Source organism: Garra rufa, chromosome 12, assembly GCF_049309525.1.
Source record: "Garra rufa chromosome 12, GarRuf1.0, whole genome shotgun sequence".
Taxonomy (NCBI): Eukaryota; Metazoa; Chordata; class Actinopteri; order Cypriniformes; family Cyprinidae; genus Garra; species Garra rufa.
Window position 1 is genome coordinate 284873 of NC_133372.1, and position 19734 is coordinate 304606.

The 19734-nt window shown below is 40.4% G+C and overlaps 3 protein-coding genes across 5 annotated transcripts in view; 1 reads left to right on the top strand and 2 right to left on the bottom strand.

The window, feature by feature from the left end:
- The window catches only part of LOC141347013 (uncharacterized), an 8354-nt gene extending 5704 nt beyond the window's left edge, over positions 1-2650 (bottom strand). Inside the window, exons 1-4 of the mRNA XM_073851983.1 lie at positions 2590-2650; positions 1780-1908; positions 1626-1695; positions 1016-1294 (exon numbers count right to left, since the gene is read on the bottom strand). Of these exons, the coding sequence (XP_073708084.1) occupies positions 1016-1294; positions 1626-1695; positions 1780-1908; positions 2590-2595 (484 nt within the window). The 5' untranslated portion in view covers positions 2596-2650. The remainder of the gene's footprint in view (positions 1-1015; positions 1295-1625; positions 1696-1779; positions 1909-2589) is intronic.
- Positions 2651-3840: 1190 nt separating this feature from the next.
- On the top strand, positions 3841-8662 carry hmox1a (heme oxygenase 1a). Its single transcript, XM_073851477.1, has 6 exons — positions 3841-4000; positions 4087-4198; positions 5338-5553; positions 6545-6817; positions 8128-8233; positions 8320-8662. The coding sequence occupies exons 1-6, from the start codon at positions 3954-3956 to the stop codon at positions 8430-8432; spliced, it is 867 nt and encodes a 288-aa protein (XP_073707578.1). The 5' UTR covers positions 3841-3953; the 3' UTR covers positions 8433-8662.
- Positions 8663-9747: 1085 nt separating this feature from the next.
- Positions 9748-19686, bottom strand: LOC141346547 (target of Myb1 membrane trafficking protein-like). Of its 3 annotated transcripts, none has more exons than XM_073851439.1 (16): positions 19573-19686; positions 17247-17331; positions 17089-17167; positions 16869-17018; positions 16666-16800; positions 14921-15037; positions 14233-14349; positions 13966-14075; positions 13834-13888; positions 12981-13098; positions 12760-12829; positions 12559-12634; positions 12417-12470; positions 11371-11430; positions 10242-10278; positions 9748-10144 (listed from the first exon to the last, which is right to left on the bottom strand). In XM_073851439.1, the coding sequence occupies exons 1-16, from the start codon at positions 19622-19624 to the stop codon at positions 10002-10004; spliced, it is 1458 nt and encodes a 485-aa protein (XP_073707540.1). In that variant the 5' UTR covers positions 19625-19686; the 3' UTR covers positions 9748-10001. The 3 variants fall into 3 exon arrangements, with proteins under 3 accessions (XP_073707540.1, XP_073707539.1, XP_073707541.1); XM_073851438.1 differs by having other exon boundaries at positions 13966-14099; XM_073851440.1 differs by lacking the exon at positions 12417-12470 and having other exon boundaries at positions 13966-14099.
- Between the last annotated feature and the right edge of the window lie 48 nt (positions 19687-19734).

Below are 19734 nucleotides of genomic sequence, written 5' to 3' on the forward strand. Positions count from 1 at the left end.
ACCGTAATCCAAATTAATCCATATTGAATCAAGTTCGTCAGTTGGAATAAAACTGTGAAACAAATTTTTAACTGAGGTTTTTGCACTTGTATGAAAGGCCGTTTCCGCCACTAAACAAAAAAAGGCGACTATTTCTTAGAATTGTGAGATATAAACTCACAATTGCAAGTTATAAAGTCAGAAAAAAAGTTTATATCTTGCAATTCTGACTTTATTTCTCACAATTGTGCATTTGTATCTCACAGTTCTGAGAAAAAAAAAGTCTGAATTGTGAGATAAAAAGCAATTACCTTTTTTATTTTTTATTTAGTGGCGGAAACGGACTTCCATACACTTGCCCTTGATGAGTCAGAAGTTAGTGTTTTTAAATACATAGTGACAGCATAAACTAAAGAAGATTGTGTACATTCATAGAAGACAATGGCCTGCTTTCACAGACAGGGTTTAGACTAAGCCAGGATTAGTTCAATTATGACATTTAAGTCATTTTTATAAACATGCCTTAGAAAAAACATTACTGGTGTGCATCTTGAGACAAAACAAAGGCACTGATATATTTTAAGATCAGTCAGTGCACGTTTCTGTCAGCTGAAACAGCTCAGACTTACATTTTGACACCAGAGGAATGCTTCTTTAATTTTAGGACAAAATTAGGTTCAGAACAGATCAAGTGCAAGTTTTTTACCTTGAAATATCAGTTTCAGAATCATTCTGATGGTACACAGACTTCTAATAAGATAAAAGGCATCTGTTTCTTTCTCTAACGTCTGTTCTGAGAGTGTCTTCAGTGAAACAGGCTTTACAACAGCAACAAATGCACTTCTACAGCAATCAACTGTATTTACCAAAATAATATCTTTACCACAGTAAATCACACTCACTCCAAAGTCACAAAAACACACAAAGCGACATACGGTTTTACACTAAAATGACTGCAGGGTTAGGCTCCTAACTCCTTTTGGGTGAACAACACAAAGCGCTCGATTGCAAACCGATGTAGTGAGCATCTCCTCACCTTCCAGCTCCACCTCCTCGCCCACCACCGGCAGCCCCTCGCGCACCACCTGCGGCCGCTTCCTGGAGGAGGAGGAAGTGTCCCTCGAGTCCTTCCTGCGCTCCTTTGAGGGGGACGGGGCGGGATACGGCGCCTCTGCGGTGGGAGAGGTGATGGCCTGCAGGAGACCCATCGCCGTCTGAGGGGAGCCCGACGGGTCCTGGAGCGTCAGGAGCGAGCGCTGGCTGTCTGACGGACGCTTCTTCTTCTTGTGATGAGATCCGGAGCTGCTGTGATGATCTGCACGAGAGAGACATAAACATGAACACAAACACACACTGTTCCACTCTCATGTCTCTTCACTATAGAGAAGGGTCAAGACGGATGAGCCATGATTCCTGAGCTGACACTTCATTTAGAAATACTTCATTGTTAGAACTACATTACCCTTAATTCTCAAACAACTGATGAACATTCTATATTTGCCATCAGCTCTACTCTACAAAGCCTCTTGGGAAGAGGAGCTCATTCCCTCAAGCAAGATGTCGAACACAGTCTTGTCTGTTAAATGTCCAAACATGTTTTGGAATCAAATTGAATAATCTACTAATTCATGCTCAGAGTCACGCACCTCTGTGGAAATGATCCTCATAGTGCTTCTTCTTCTGAAACTCACCGCCGGAGTAAAAGCCATCAGTGTCCTGCGGAGAACAGAGTTCAGTTTCTACACGACGCACAAGCTGATGTCTGTGATGAACGGGAGGATGATGATGAAGATCACGTACCTTGAGCCATTTCTTGGAGGTCTTGCGCACCTCTGCGTCAATGATCTCTTCTTCTCTCAACAGATCTTTGTAGGATCTTCTCTTTTCTCTCTGACTGCGGCCGGCAACCAGACTCACCTCACCCTCCATCTATAAACACACACACACAGAGAGAGATAGACATATACACACACACACACACACACACACACACACACACACACACACACACACACACACACACACACAGAGAGATAGACATACACACACACACACACACACACCCACAGAGAGAGAGATTATACAGTGACAAGAATAAGTTTGTGAACACCTTGAACATTGTTAGATTTCATAGTTAGAATGATTATTCATAAACTATGGTCTGAAGTTACAATTATAGAAACACACGATCTGACTAAACTAATAACTTACAAACTGCACTTTTCGCTCTTTGATTGAGGACAGTGGTGATGACTGACAGGAGGATTAAAGGGTTCGTGAACTTCTTGCAACTGTAAACAAACACACTGCAGTAGTGTGTAGTTGTGTATTTACACGAATATGTTTGTGAGTTTTAGTGCGTATATAAATATGTATAAACATGCGCGTGTGTTTCACTGTGTATTTGAGTCGCATGAACGTGTTTGTGTTGTTGTTGTTGTTATCCTCCATGCTAACACGCTAACCGGCAAAACTTACTACACCATTAGCCATTCACCGTCTATTTCAGATCAACTGAAGCGCGTTCAACTAAAAAACAAATCATCAAACACACACACAACCGCGATCAACTGTAACATCATTCATTCAAACACATTTTGCGTCTATTACCTTCATCAAATATCAAGCGTCTCCTGCCGCCATCTTGGCTCTGCGCTGCGCGGTCAGTTTCTCGCGCGACTGTTCGAGCGTGTGACGTCATCGCGCACTCGAGCGCCTCCCGCGGACAGGCGGAACGCAGCTCGACGACAAGTAAAAATAGTTTAGGAATTCTTTCTTATGTAAATTCCAACAGATAAGAGAGGTAGATAAAATAAGATTTGACGAATGATTGTGTTTCATGAATGAGGCCCAGCTCATGCAACATTATCCTGAAAAGACCACAAAGGTGAACTGACAAAGAATATGCTCCTGATCTGCGTTTAAAAATGGTAATGTGACAGTATTGGGGATTTCTCTGAAGTTGTTTCAGTGACAAACTGATTTCCTTCCTTCTTAAACAACCCTAACTGATAAAGTCGATAGCACTGAACTGATTTCTGCTCAAACACTCGTGATTTGATCAAACACACAAACGGAATCCGTCAGTCATCCGTGTTTTTACACACTGAGGCTGTCCTGAATCAGACACAGGAGCTGGGGGGTGTTCCATAAACCAAGACTTATTTTGAGCCAAATCAAGTGACAATATGTCAGACTAACTGAAATAGACCGACTTATTTGGTAAACTTGTTTTATGGAACACCCCCCCAGAACAGAGTTCAGACTTCTGGATTGTGTCGAGTCATGTTTACTTCGTGTTCTGCTCGCTCATGTTTAGCGCGCGCTCTCTGCTCGCTCATGTTTAGCGCGTTCCCGCTGACTCACGGTTTCAACACTCAGGGCTCAGATCATGAGTCACGCTCCTTATCGCTGCTCAGCGAATCACAGCCCATAAATCACGCGGTTTGTAACCCGCAGCTCTTATGCAAGATGATCTTCATGACAGATTGAGACTCTTGATCTGTCAGAATGTTCTTTCACTTTGACTCTGAATGTTTTCGAGCTGATCGTGATCATACATTAAAGAAATGCATTACAATCCACATCGTTTCCTGCTGTTCTCGATCACTAGAAAACAGAAAATCACATGTTTGCCACTTTCAAGTGAACATCTGTAGCTCAGGACATCATGTGACTGAATTCTCCCTCAGTCATGTTTTCTCCATCTCTCCTCCTCCTGATGAATGTGGCTCGTCATGTTTAGCTGCTGCTCCTCCTCTCTGCCTTTGTTTGAGTTCTGCTGATCTGTGGACTTCCTGTTTCTCTCTCTCTCCCAGGCAGGCAGAGCGAGCGATTATAAAAGAGCCAAAGCGGTTGTGTGAGTTCAGATCACTGAGATCTTCAGCCGCTCACATCCAGGAGATTTACAGAGTGACCCTGAGTCTGAAACCAGCTTCATCAGAACCAGCAGCACTGACCTGTTCATCAGACAAATGGAGACCATTGAGAAGAAGCAGACACAGACATCAGTCATGGACAGGTGATAGATCTATCTAAAACTATCTGCAGAGTTTATTATTTTATGGTGTTTCATGTTGAGTGAACATGAGTGTGTTTCTCTGGCAGTGAGCTCTCAGAGCAGATCAAAGCTGCGACTAAAGACAGTCACATCCGAGCGGAAAACACTGAGCTGATGCTGAGCTACCAGAGAGGACACGTCTCTCTTCAACAGTATCAGGTAACTCAAAATACATTGACTATATTCACCAGATCACACACCACTTCAGAAAACAATCACTAGTAGATCTATTGACATGTACACTCCGTAACTTTAACAACTTTTTTGAACTCATTTCAAGCTAATTTGTTAAGTTATTCAAGATTCAACTAAACAAGAATTTAAAGAGTTGAAATAACATGTTATACTAGCAGTGTTGGGGAAAGTTACTTTTAAAATTAATGTGTTACAATATTGAGTTACTCCCTAAAAAAGTAACTAATTACGTTACTTAGTTACTTTTTATGAAATGTAATGCGTTACGTTACTTTTGCGTTACTTTTTAAATCTGGGCAGGGCTTGCTTGTTTGTTTTTAATGTAAAAAGTTGTATTTTTGTCAAATGTAAAAGCCTTTTCACAGCAAAAGTCTCAGGCTTAGAGAAAAGTAAACTGACGTCTGTACAGTAGACCGCAGAAGAACAAATGTCAACTCTTCAGCAATAAAAAAAGAAGAACAAATGTTAGATTATCTCGAGTAATTTTTGCTTAGTATGGATGAATTGGATCATCGAAGGTTAATAAAATGGGGTTAAATACATAAAGGATATTTGTATTATTGAACATATTTAATTATTTCAGGTTTGTGTTGAATTTCACTGTTTTTCATTTTGAGGAACACTGTATCTGTGTTTTAGTGAGTGAGATGAATTAATGCATGTTCACATTTATTCTAGAACTAAAGGAACAGCTTACAGTTTCTCTCAAGATGAGGACAGGAGAGCTTTTAATCAATAAATGTGGGAAAGTAACTCAGATATTTTCTTGTCCATTAACAAGTAATGCGTTACTTCACTAGTTACTTGGAAAAAGTCATATTATTACATAACTTGCGTTACTTGTAATGCGTTACCCTCAACTCTGTATACTACTGTAGTATAATTTGATTATGGTTAAATGTAGGCGGCAACTGAACTTAGTTTGTTACTGAGAATATCACCATTTAACAACTGGAATGAGCAATCATAACACACCAGTAACTAGCTGTTAACCATCTTAACTAACTATCACCAGCCCAGCTGCTAGAGTTTTAGATTTGGTCATATTAATCCTCAAATTGATTCTGTTGAATCTGATCAGGTTTTTCTGTTCTGTGTTTCAGCTGCTCTTGTGTTCGCTGTATAAGATCTACGAGGCGCTGGAGGAGGCGCTGGACACAAATGCCTCCCACGAAGCCGTGGCACCCATTTACTTCCCACAGGAACTGGCCCGACTGGAGTCCATCAGGAAAGACCTGGAGCACTTCTACGGTCAGAGCTGGAGGGAGAAGCTGACGGTGCCGGCCGCTACGCTGAGATACGCACAGAGACTGAGAGAGGTGAACATTAACAAAAACCAGTCTGTGTTCTAGTGATAGATTAATATAAGGACTAATTCATCCACTGGTATCTGGCCAATGGACCTTTCTCACATTTTTGGGAGAGCAGTGAATAGAAGAGTACCACACATATATGTTTTGCATTTCCATTTGCTCAAATAGGAAAAGAAAACTCCACAATAGTGTTTTCACAACTTTCAATCAAAGGAAAAAAAATTGAGAGAGACTGATATCGGCCGGCAGTCAAACGAGGGAACAGTGTCAAATTTACCATCCCTCCCATAGACATGGCATTAGAAACACATTAGTGAGAACTTGATGAAAATGTCATATAAAATCAAGTATAGTGTTGTATATGTACATACATTAAAAAAAAATCTAAATATGAAAAACCTTTAAGGATTTATGATAACGATGACCTTTGAAACACATCATCACAGTTATGTCCATTTAGAGATTGTTGACCCTTACAGAGACTCATGATAGTTAGTTTCAATAGGCAATCTAAATGTAAAAAAATGACATTTTCTGAAAATATTCTGACCCTCAGGTCATCCAAGATGTAAATGAATTTGTATCAGATTTGTATAAATGTGTGATTCCATCACTGTCTCACCAATGGATCCTCTGGAGTGAATGGGTGCCGTCAGAATGAGAGTCCAAACAGCTGATAAAAACATCACAATAATCCACACCACTCCAGTCCCTCGGTTAACATCTTGAGAAGACAAAAGAAATAAATCCATCAATAGGACTTTTTTTTTTTTTAACAAAAAACAAATCCTTAATCCATAATATCATCTTCATGATGGATTTGTTTGATTCTGACGGCACCCATTCACTGCAGGAGATCCACTGGTGAGACAGTGATGGAATCACACATTTATACAATTGTTTCTTCAGTGGTTGTCAGTGTTTCAGTGGAGCATGAGTCTCCGGATGATGATCTGTTGTAGTGGCTGATGTGTTGTGTTCTGCTGTGGTGTCTCAGGTGGGTCGAGATCAGCCGGAGTATCTGGTGGCTCACGCGTACACACGTTATCTGGGCGACCTGTCGGGCGGACAGGTGCTGGGCCGCATCACGCAGAAGTCTTTAGGGCTGAAGAGCGGAGAGGGCTTGTCGTTCTTCTCGTTTCCGGGCGTCAGCAGCCCGAACCTCTTCAAGCAGCTGTACAGGAGCCGCATGAACAGCGTGGAGCTGACGGAGGAGCAGCGGCGAGGAGTGCTGGAGGAGGCCGTCACCGCCTTCGAGCTCAACATCCAGGTGAGCGAACGCTACGACTCGTTACGCTCACAGGGGTGATAGCGTTCCGGCACCACGCCGGATTTCCGGCGTACTGTGGCTGCGGGAAAAAAAAAATCAGGTTCGCGGATATTGATCTGTCATTTCTCTGAGATGTGCAGGTCAGAGAGCAGCTTGACGCTCAACGACTCAAACAAGTCACATTCTAGCCGATGAGCCAATCAGAAGTAGGGAAGGGGCGGGCCTTGTGTCTTTGTCAAATAGATTGATACAGGTTAAGGCAATGCTCCATGCGCAAAGGTGTTTTTAGCTCCCATACTGTACAATTGTCTCCTACTGGCAACTCAAACCGTAAGTCATGGCTATGTTTATGAAGCAAGGGGAAGACATTAAGGATTTCGATAAAGGCATATTTACAGGGCTCGCAAAATCGCTAGCCTGACGTCCCGGAGCTATTGGGTTTTCCAGTCGGGCTACCAACATTATTTGACCGGCTGCCCGACGGGCTATCCTGAAGTAGAGGGCTCATGGGGTCCTTAAAACTCCTCAATTTAGTTGTATCAAATTTAAGGCCATAAAAAGTGGTAAATATTTTAAATAGTAAAAGAAGAGGATTAATCATTTTAAGAGGTCTTACAGTTGGGGACGGAAAGACGAGAATCGCGATAGAGCTGGATTAAACTTTAAGAGGCAACGATTTCATTGAATAAATATGCTCACTGCACTTTCAAAGTCAAAACTGTTGTCTTTATATGAATGTATCTGAAGGGAAGCGACTGTCCTCAGAAACGTGTCGTTGGCATTTTCATTTCATGACTGATAAAACAGCGTTAATGCTGCTTTGCTTTCAGCCATTCTTAGGGAAACCGTAATATTTCAGCGCTCCTAAAGCACCCCCTCGTGACATAGAATTAATTTGCACGTCCAAATTTTTAGCTGTTTTTGGTCAGATTATTGCAAATCTCGACCAATGTTTTTTATGCAAACACAGAGTTGTAAATGTGAAAGAAGTTAATGTGCTTTCTAAAAATCTAAACAATTAGGACATTGTTTTAAATAAATGTTATGCATTATATACTTGATTTATTCATTTTAATGGGATAAAGGCTGAAATGCCAATCTATAATCTTTTTTTGTAAAAAACCTTTATCTGACTGAACTGAACCAACAAGTTATGTGTTAAAAGTGCGTCGCATACATAGTACCTCCACCCCACTCACCTCGGGGGGCAAGGGAAAAAAAAGTTCAGGCTCAGGAATTTTTTCCACTATCAGGCCTGCGCTCATTAACCAGCGACCGAAGAGCGCCGCTGATGGTTTTGTGTTGTTTAGGTGTTTGATGAGCTGCAGGAGTCACTGAGCGCCGCGTCAGACGCAGACAATGAGATGAGGCAGAGACACACACAACACAAGCACAGCTCAACAGCAGCAGCAGCAGGTAAAACACAGACACACACATCAGCCGTCATGAACTCTCTCTGTCTGAGGTCTGCAGTGTTTTGAGTGTTGGTTGTTCTTCCTCAGATGGTGAAGCATGTGAAGGGCTCCAGAGCTCCTCGTCTCTGATTCCTCGGTTCCTGCGGACGCTGCTCGGCGTGTTTGTGGTTCTGGCCGTCGGGATGGTCTACGCTTTTTAAACCGGTTTAATGTCACACATTATTAGCACTTTGAAAAACAATGTCACATTTTGTAGACAATAGATGTGTATCTAATCATGCCATTAATAGTAAAAATGTGAAAGTATGTTTATTGTTAATTATTTCAAATGTTGACATTTTGTTACAATCAGAATCATTTTGTATCCATGTAAATATGTCTTTGTATTATGAATACTATATTTTTGTAATAAAACCTGTTTAAGGAGTCACTGCTTTTGAATGTTACATTATTTTCTCTCAGATGTAAGTCACGGTTCTGGTGTGTTTAGACTACCAGATCAACTTTCTCATGATTACTGTATAATACTGTAGGAATTTATTCATTTATCCACTGATTTTGTAAATCAGTATTTACAGCCATATTATAAGACCAGACTACAGTAGTACAGTACAGTAGTATTATCTTTTCATACAATAGTTTAAATTCCATTCACACCAATGATGATAACAATAATTTTAATAATCATTCTAATAGTGGAGTTCACAATCACAGTTATAATGATAACAAACAAAAGAACAATATCGCTTTTAAAATGTTATTTTTCTAGCTGAACAGTAATAAAAACACTGATAGCCAATAAGAGTCCATCTAACTTGAAAGAGCGCCAGCATTTAAAGCAATAGATGACAAAACTATAACTTGCTAATAATAAACGAAATATTACAGTTATCGTTTTTGGTGTGAACCACTCTTAAATCTGAGCAGATGATGCCTGAATTAAAGGAGAAGTTCACTTCCAGAACAAAAATGTACAGATAATGTACTCACTCTCTTGTCATCCAAGATGTTCATGACTGTCCTTCTTCAGTTGTGAAGAAATTGTTTTTTGAGGAAAACATTTCAGGAATGTTCTCCATATAGTGGACTTCTATGGTGCCCTGAGTTTGAACTTCCAAAATGCAGTTTAAATGCAGCTTCAAAGGACTCTAAACGATCCCAGCCGAGGAAGAAGAGTCTTATCTAGCGAAACAATTGATTATTTTCTAAGAAATGTACAATTTATATACTTTTCAACCTCAAATGCTCATCTCGTCCAGCTCTGTGTGAACTCTGTGTAGAGCTGGACAAGATGAGCATTTGAGGTCAAAAAGTATATAAATTGTACATTTCTTAAAAAATAATTGATCGTTCTGCTAGATAGGACCCTTCTTCTTCGGCTGGGATCGTTTAGAGTCCTTTGAAGCTGCATTTAAACTGCATTTTGGAAGTTCAACAGATGGGCTGCTCTTAATGTGAGAAAACAGCCATCAAACACATCAATAACAAAATAAGGGACACAATCGGAGACGAAGATGAACATTATAGTGTCTGTTTAATATGTTGACATTCAGTCAGAGGTATGGCAGTCCTTCTTATCTTTGTGGTTAATTTACAACATAAATTAAAGCTTTTTACACTCACACGTTAATACAAATTAACTTACAGGCAACAAACAGCATATTGGTTGTTTTAACACATTAAGGGTCAAATTCAGTATTAGAAACAAACATGAAGTGAAATGAAGACGAGGAATTACTGTGGGAGTGTTCCTCATGAGGATGTGGATCTCAGAGTCTGAAGATCTGCTCGTGGTTCTGCTCCTGCGCCGTCTGTCGAGGACTCGCTGGACTCACGCCGGCGGACGAGCTGCTCTTCATCGAGGGAAGATGATCTGCAACTTTAGCTCTTCCTGCTAAAAACTTATCAAACTCTGACGGCCAGAAGACAGAGAGCAGAAAACCAATGAATGAATCAGAGAGTGTGTGTGAATCAGATACGATGAGTGAGAAACATCAGCAGACGCTCACCTTCACTGGTCACACCCTCACCCTCATCAACATCAGGCTGAAAAACATCATCATCATCTGATCAGAAACACCCACAAACACACACAGACTGTGTTCATAAAACAGTGCATAATACACTTCACTGGAGACAGCAGAAACAATCTAGTAGATTTAGACTATGATGGCTTCATTTCTATGTGATGTGAACAGTATTGGGGGTAATGCATTACAAGTAAAGCAAGTTATGTAATAATATTATGTAACTAGTAAAGTAACGCATTACTTTTTAATTGACATGAAAATATCTGAGTTACTTTGAACATGCATTAATTCATCTCACTCACTAAAAAAACAGATACAGTATTACTAAAATTGAATAAAACACTGAAATTCAACGCAAACCTGCAATAATTAAATATGTTCAATAATACAAATATCCTTTATGTATTTAATCCCATTTTATTAACCTTCAATGATTCAATTCATCCATACTAATAAGCAAAAATTACTCAAGATAATCTATTTATTTTCCTTTTATTGCTGAAGAGTTGACATTTGTTCTTCTGCGGTCTACTGTACAGACGACAGTTTACTTTTCTCTAAACCTGAGGCTTTTGCTGTGAAAAGGCTTTTACATTTGACAAAAATACAACTTTTATATTAAAAACAAACAAGCAAGCCCTGCCCAGATTTAAAAAGTAACGCAAAAGTAACGTAACGCATTATTTTCCATAAAAAGTAACTAAGTAACGTAATTAGTTACTTTTTAAAGGAGTAACTCAATATTGTAACGCATTACTTTTAAAAGTAACTTTCCCCAACACTGGTTGTGAATGAGAGCCGTTTATCATCATAAATAATTATTTTGCCTTTTTTGTATTTTTTATGGCAAATAATAAGTCAAGTGAGATAAATCACAGCAGATGTTCATTCGTCATGAATATGGAGGTCAAGTGCACTGCATTGCAGGCTGCAGTGATGTCTGCTGTATCTCCAGACTCAGACATCCTGTGCTCAGTACACACTGCAGTCATAGTGAGTATAGTGTGGCAGTGTGTGACTCCAGCAGATGGCGCTAGGGCTCAGTGTTACGCTCTCATCATCTGATCTCAGTCAAGTGTGTTAAAGCAGTGAATGAAGCTGTCTTTACCATCTCTGCAGACAACCACTGTTCAATCTCCTCCATGGCTGAGCTGCGTGGAGCTGGAGCCTGACACGACACAAACACCACAAATGATTCTCACAAACACAAAATAACTAGATCTCATGTATTTGCCATGAATTGATCATCTGTGATCCATTGATGAATTTAGAGCTGATTGCAGATTTAGTGTTCATTCATCCCTCAGCACATGCAAATCATCCAGACATCAGTGTTCAACCATCAGCTCAAGACTTAAACGAGCAGTTCGTCCAACAATAACATCTGAGATGTAGATGAGTTTGTTTGTTCATCAGATTTGTATAAATGTGTGATTCCATCACTGTCTCACCAATGGATCCTCTGCAGTGAATGGGTGCCGTCAGAATGAGAGTCCAAACAGCTGATAAAAACATCACAATAATCCACACCAGTCCATCAGTTCACATCTTGAGAAGACAAAAGCTGAACAAATCCATCACTAAAATACAAGTCCATAAGTCATAATAATGCTTCCTCCAGTGAAAAAGTCCATCTCCTGTTGTCTCTCACACCAAAATCCAGCCACATGTTTGTTTTGACGGTGCTTGATCTGTGCAGATATCCAGTGGAGGAAGTGTTATTATGGATTATGGATTTAAAAGGGTCTTAATGATAGATTTGTTTCAGCTTTTCTCAAGATGTGAACTGAGGGACTGGAGTGGTGTGGATTATTGTGATGTTTTTATCAGCTGTTTGGACTCTCATTCTGACGGCACCCATTCACTCCAGAGGATCCATTGGGGAGACAGTGATGGAATCACACATTTATACAAATCTGGTGAACAAACAAACTCATCCTCAAACTATTCTTTAAATCAACCCAACAAACCTCATTTCACACCAGCTGCAAATAAATACAAAGCATGATTCTAAATCAAATGAGAAGAAGGTTCTACATTTACATAAACTGTTCTGTGATTGAACATGTTTTTGTCAGATATTTTCGGCAGTTTTTCTCTCATTTGGAGGAATCAGCGTGTATCGGCGACTCCAGTGCTGTGACTGAAACCCACCAGATCTTCACTGTAAATCCACTGAGACTGACGGACCCAGTCGCTCTCAGCGCCCTTCACACACACAAACACACTCCAGCATGTCAAGCACAGTAACAAACACATGTGATCAGTGTGATGAGAGGAACACGTGTGTACTGACCCCTGCTGTGACCTGCAGACGCGTGTCCAGAGCTTCAGCCAGACCCTCCACTGCACCGGGATCCTCGTACCGCACACTGCACACACACACACACACACACACACACACACACACACACACACACACACCACAGCATCAACATCTCACTTCACCTGAGCTCTAGGTGAACACACTCTGCTCTGATGATCGTCAAACACAAACCTCTTCCTCTGTTCGGCCAGAGAGCTGCACCTCGTCTGAGCAAACATGTCAAACTCTTCATCTTCAACAACTGAGAGAGAGACACACACACACACACACACACACACACACACACACACACACACACACACACACACACACACACACACACACACACGAGTTCACGTCCAGGTCTATTATCTCTTACACCGAATCAGACTGCAGGACTGTATCTCTCTCACCTGAGCCGCTTGTGTGGTCGGATGCAGGCCGGGGCTCGTGTTGATTGACAGCGGGCAGAGTGCTCTGATTGGGTGATGGAGACTCAGGGCTGAGGTCGATAAGGTTTCCTGTTTTAGTCTGTTCACAGAAATACAGTAAAATCATAAGAAATGTGTATGAGTGTGTATTTTAATGATTACATATATAGATATGTCATCATAGAATTTTAAAACAATCTTTATAGATGTTATTGTAAAACTGCATTAGTGTGTGTGCTGAGTAGCTCCGCCCACAGTGAGATCTCATTGGTCCAAATGTGCAACAGAAGTAACAACTTTTATATCCACCTCAGAGAAACTGATTGATTGAACTTGTAAACCATTAAAGACAGGCCTGCTGTGAGCGACAAGTTTGTTAATCGATAGTTTATGCTTTTGTTGAAACTCATTATTTTAACTTTTTTAATTATTTTTTTTTAAATAATTTTTTTAATAATCATAAATCGCAAATTAATAATTAACATTTTGTAATTTTTATAGATAAAAATAACTATAAATAGTTTTATATTTCTTCATCATCTTTAATTAGATTGTTTTTCCCCCTCATTAAGTTATTATGTCTTTTTGTCTGATTTTCACTTTTTTTTTTTTTTTTTGCTTCCAATCAAAGTTTGTAATGTTTGACAAAGTTCTTTCACAAAGACCTTTTAAAAATCCGTATGGGAAAATGAATGAAAAAAATGCTCTGGGAAGCAGTGCCGCAGACCGTGTGGATGGCACTGATGCAGTCTCAGATACATCAGACATGTTCTGATCGACCGATTCACTGGAAACGTGCAGCTGATTCAGAGTCAGAGAACAGATGAAGGTGTACCTGAGTCTCCTGCTGCTCTTCTGTGTTTGATCTCTGCATGTTCATCCGGTCAAACCTTTAACCACAGACACAGAAGACAGGTGTTACTGTAGAGCTGGACCTGGACCAGACTCACACTGGAGCTCAGCGCACCTCTCATAGCGGATGAAGGCGTTGTTGAGATCATCGTTGACCAGCAGGAGCTCTCCGATCGTCTCATCCTCTGATAGATTAGGAATCAACTCCACAACCCTCTGCTGCATCTGTTTACACACTGAATACAGCTGCTGCTCTCACACACACACACACACAAGTGTGACTCGATGACACATGTATGACCATGGTAAAACACTAGCTCTATAACACACACTCACACACACACACACACAGACACACACACACACACACACACACACACACCTGCAGCAGCTCTGCGTCTGATGCTGATGTTTCTCCAGGTTTGACGTTATTCAGCATCTCAGTCATGACGGTCAGGTTTCCTTTGACCAGATCCAGTTCAGATCTCAGCTTCTGCTTCTGGACGAAAGCAGTCAAAACACACACTAACACAGACAGACACCCTAAACCCCTGACCTCTGAACTCTGACCCCTGAGAGCACTAAGCATCAGGGTGTGATTTGCCTTTTCACTGCCTCTGATACTGATATTACTGCTTTATTTTTCATCCCTGTTTCTGGTCAGACAGCATGCACTTCTCATAAACAGTGATCTTTTCTTACTGGTATATTAAAAGACCTCAGATTCTTCTGAGCAGAAAATGTGTGTTAAAATTGTAGATGTAATGTTTAGGTTTCTGTTTTACTTGCTATTGCTTTCATGTAAAACGTGTGATATTATGACTTGGACAAAGGAAATAATAGAGATTGTTGGGATAGAAATTGCTGAAATGTGTTCAGAATGTTTGACAGCTTATCTTACAACCTCATGGGGTCTGCAAACTCTAGAAATACATTTATATTCAAAATGTTAATTGTTCAAATGTATTTAGTTAATTCACTTTTTTACTGTTCATTTAATAAGAATTATACTGTATCTCTACACTGTCTACATTTCAAAGATGACATTCTTATTCAAATATCTGATGTACCTCCTCAGGCGACACAGGCTTCATCTGTCCGTTGGATTGTGGAGTGTGTGTCGCTGGTGAGGAGTTAGTGTGAGACGGAGACACAGATGAGGAACACACACCGTTTCCAGGAATACTCTGAGAGAGAGAAAAGAGAAAACATGTTAATGTAAATGTATGTCCACACACACACGCACGCACGCATGCACGCACGCACGCACGCACGCACGCACGCACGCACGCACGCACGCACGCACGCACGCACACACACACACACACACACACGCACGCACACACCAAACTGTGGCATTAGAAAGGTTGCACGCCAAGCATTGAACCCAGCATACAATAGCCTCTCTCAAAATGCTTGCTACAGATGCAAAAAACACAGAAAATTGAACCCAATACGTGTTTTTTAATGACAGACAAAAGTTTTGGAGGCAGTGTGTAAACAACCTTTTTTTTTAAGTGCAAAAATTTTAAACAAGAATTTCGTCCTCAATGTGCAAGGACCTTAAATCACACAGACACTGGAGTCTAGATCAGCTCTATATTAATGTCTATGTATTTAGAATAGTCCTTGTTGGTTTAATGGTCCAATATTTTTGTCCACATAGTGTATATTCTGGACAATGAACATCCTGGCCTTTTTAGGATTTTATTAATTTTAGAGATGCAACGATTGCAATTTCTGATTTGAGTAAGTGTGATCTGCCGATACCGATTTTTGCCAATTATGATTTTCTTTCCAATAGGGCTGGACCAGAATATTCAATTATTCGAATATTCGTTCGGTGGGTTGGCATTCGATTTTAAATTTTGAGATTCGAATATTCTTTTTTTTTTTTTTTTCTTCGCGAAACAGTTCTCATTCTCGCTTGAATATGAATGAAGAAGATCAGACTGCTGCACCACTAACACAGAGGCAGCAAAAAAAAATTGAGCAATATTTGAGAGACAAATTCATGTGAATGAGTCTGATTTAGAAAGACACACACCTCTCAGAAAAGGTCTAACAGCTGAAAATGCAGATCAGAGCAAAAACCAAGATAACTGCCTGTAGAGCTCAGTGACAGACTTGCGTTAAGGCGATGATCTAGAGAAGAGTTCAGAAACAAATCTGCTGCATTGAAGGTTGACAGAAGCATTCTCCATAATGGAAGACCATTGGAACAACTAGGACTCTAGAAAATGTCCAAGCTGACAGAGATGGAGAGGTGAAAAGGTGAGGCAAAGAATGGCAGATAATTGCCAAATGCAGATGTGCAAAGATGCTTCAACTATGGACTGAGTTAAGGGGATGAATACTTAACTAAAACTACTTATTTCAGTGCTTTATTTTTAATACATTTGCAAATCTGGTTTGTGCTTTGTCATTATTATTAATTGATGTGGGGAAAAACGGATTTAAAGCAGTGTAACATAATGCTTAAACAAAACAAAACGTGAAAAAAAATGAAGGGGTGTGAATACTTTTGCAATGCAGTATAAGTGTGACTTCAAAACGGACCGGCCTAGAATTGGAAGACTGACCGGCCGGTCACCGGTTAGGGGGGAATCGCTAATTCTGGTCCCTGGCCGGTTGATCGCTGCATCTCTAATTATTTTCCTTGACTTTTCCAGATCCGGAAAGCCCAAATCTACCCTGATGTTAGACACAAATAAAAAGATGAGAGTTTCGCTGTAAGCTAGTGTTTCCATTCTGGCTCTGTGAGCGCTCAGCACAGGTGGTGAACTAGTGGATCAGTGTGTTCCGTGAGCTGTACCCTGTTGGGCGTGTGGATGGGCGCGAGAGAGTCCAGATCCGTCATGGGGAACTCCAGGCCTCTCTGCCTCAGATCCTCATAGACGCTCACCACTCCAGACAGAGACGGAGTGTTCCGGAAGGCATCGGCCCACGCCTGCAACACAGAACCAAACGTCAGACGGCCGCTCGCCACGGATCAGCGCTGCGGCGAGAACGCTTCACCTGAATGAGGCTCAGCACTCTGTCGTGGAGGATCATGGGAGGGTTGTTTTTGGGCAGAATCGCTCTGACCAGGACGCCCTCCACGAACTCTCTGGAACAGACGTACACATGGAAACGATGGCCGCAGTTCTTCACGCACGTCTCCAGAACCTGAAACACAGAATACGGTCTGAACACAGCCTGATGCACCTGCGGAGGAAGTGATGTCACAGACACTCACCGTCAGAGCCAGCATCACCTCCCTGAAGTTCTTATTAGCCACAATCCTCTTCTTCAGAGCTTTCACTGCATCTCTGGGTCTGGAAGACAACACAAGCGTTCAGACGAGAGAGAATGAGGCAGGAAGTGTATGTGGAGTATCCGTGAGTGACGCCGCACCCGTCATCCGTCTCGTTGATGATGTCACAGATCTCCAGATTCAGACTCCAGTCCTCCGCCTGAAGACCAGCACTGGTGGCCTTCTCTAAAACACAAACAAAAGTACATTAGAATGATTCATTTCATATGAAAAATAAATAAAATCACCAGAAATACGTGGAAATGATTCCACACATCACAGAATAATGAGACGTCACACCGCTGTCGTGTTTTTATTGATCAATTACTGAAACTGTCTGCCTGTCTGTTGTCTTACAGAGGAATAAAAGTCAAAACCTTCATTTCTGACATAGAAGCGGCGGTCATTTGGAACTGTAATGCGTCTCATCCGCTTCCAGTTATTTTTGCTGTACAGCTTGTAATGCTGCTCAATTCTATAAACTGGTATTTCATATTACTTTAATTTAATTTAGTGATCAAGAACACACTTGCTTGTATCACAAATAGTTTTATTGTTTATCTTTTACATTTTTTTTTCTATGGCAAAAAATAAATCAGAAGTCCTGCACATTCACAGAAAAGAACTTCTATGTGACCCTGGAACACAAAACCAGTCATAAGGGTCCATTTTTTTAAACTGAGATTTCCATTGGTGTGTGGTTAGGATGGGACAATATTTGGCTGAGATACAACTACTTGAAAATCTAGAATCTAAGGGTGCAAAACAATCAAAATACAAAAAAAATGGCCTTTAAAGGAACACTTTCAGAACAAAAATTTACAGATAATGTACTCACCCCCTTGTCATCCAAGATGTTCATGTCTTTCTTTCTTCAGTCGTAAGGAAATTATGTTTTTTGAGGAAAACATTTGAGGATTTCTCTCCATATAGTGGACTTCTATGGTGCCCTGAGTTTGAACTTCCAAAACGCAGTTTAAAAGCAGTTTCAAAGGACTCTAAACGATCCCAGCCGAGGAAGAAGGGTCTTATCTAGCGAAACGATCAGTTATTTTGTAAAAAAAAAAAAAAAAAGTACAATTTATATACTTTTTAACCTCAAATGCTCATCTTGTCTAGCTCTGTGTGTTCTCTGTATAGATATTAAAAAGTATATTAGTTGTAAATGTTTTCAGAAAATAACCCAAGACCCTTCTTCCTCGACTGGGATCATTTAGAGCCTTTTGAAGCTGCATTTAAACTGCGTTTTGGAAGTTGGAAGAAACTCGTGGGCACCATAGAAGTCCACTATATGGAGAGAAATCCTGAAATGTTTTCCTCAAAAAACATCATTTCTTTACGACTGAAGAAAGAAAGACATGAACATCTTGGATGACAAGGGGGTGAGTACATTATCTGTACATTCTTGTTCTGAAAGTGAACTACTCCTTTAAAGTTGTCCAAATGAAGTTCTTAGCAATGCATATTACTAATAAAAAATGAAGTTTTGATATATTTATGGTAGGAGATTTACAAAATATCTTGGAACATGATTAGTATCCAAATGATTTTTGGCATAAAAGAAAAAACAATGATTGTGATCCATACAACGTATTTTTAGTTATTGCTACAAATATCCCTGTGATACTTAAGACTGGTTTTGTGCTCCAGAGTCACAAATGTGATGTACTATCTGGCAGAAAAAAAAAGTTTACAAATATGAAAAAATATGTATACTGCAAATTAAGGAAAATGAAGAAAGTACATAAACAGTACTTAGAGCAAGACAAAGAAATTAGGTTTGAATAAATAATAATGTCACATTTTAAACATCTAATAACAAAATTCACAGATTGTATACTTTATTTCTATTCCTCAAGCTGTTGATCGAAACCACGTGATTAAAGCAAACATGAGCTTCATCCAGACCTCTCTCTCTCTCTCTCTCTCTCTCTCTCTCTCTCTCTCTCTCTCTCTTTCATGTGACTGTCAGCTGCTTTTGACCACATTCTTTTTGAGGTTCATTTGTTGCATTAATGTCAAAAAGAAAAAGTAAAAACACACAGTGAGAAAGTGAAAAGCGGAAGTGTGATTATGTTGTTAAACAGTTTTGTTCAAGCTTTCTGACACAGTTCCGGAGCAGAGTGAACTTTGGCCCTTTATGAGAGTAAACGAGTTCTGCTTATGAACACCTTTACATCCAGGACCAGCTACACCTCAGACTACACATTAATCTGACACCAATTACACATCATCACACGTCTGATTAACACAGAATCACTTCACTCTTCTCTACTGATATCTTAGTTTCCACCTTCACTCAGAGTCCAGAGTTTGTCAGACTCTCGGTCACGCGCGCAAAGCTCCAGGACGCGATAGATATAAAGTTAGTAATGACTGCAGCATAATTACAGTCGATGCGAAATATTATGAGTGTGAAACACTTACGGATCCGCTGTCCGACCGGAGACGAAAACGGGCTGCCGATGAGAAACTCCATCTGTGCGGTAAAGTGTTTGAGTGCCGCGCGCGCTCACGACAGACTGAACCATGAACGCGCGCTCACGCGAAGGAAGTGCGATCGATCGATATCAAATATCGCGTGAATAA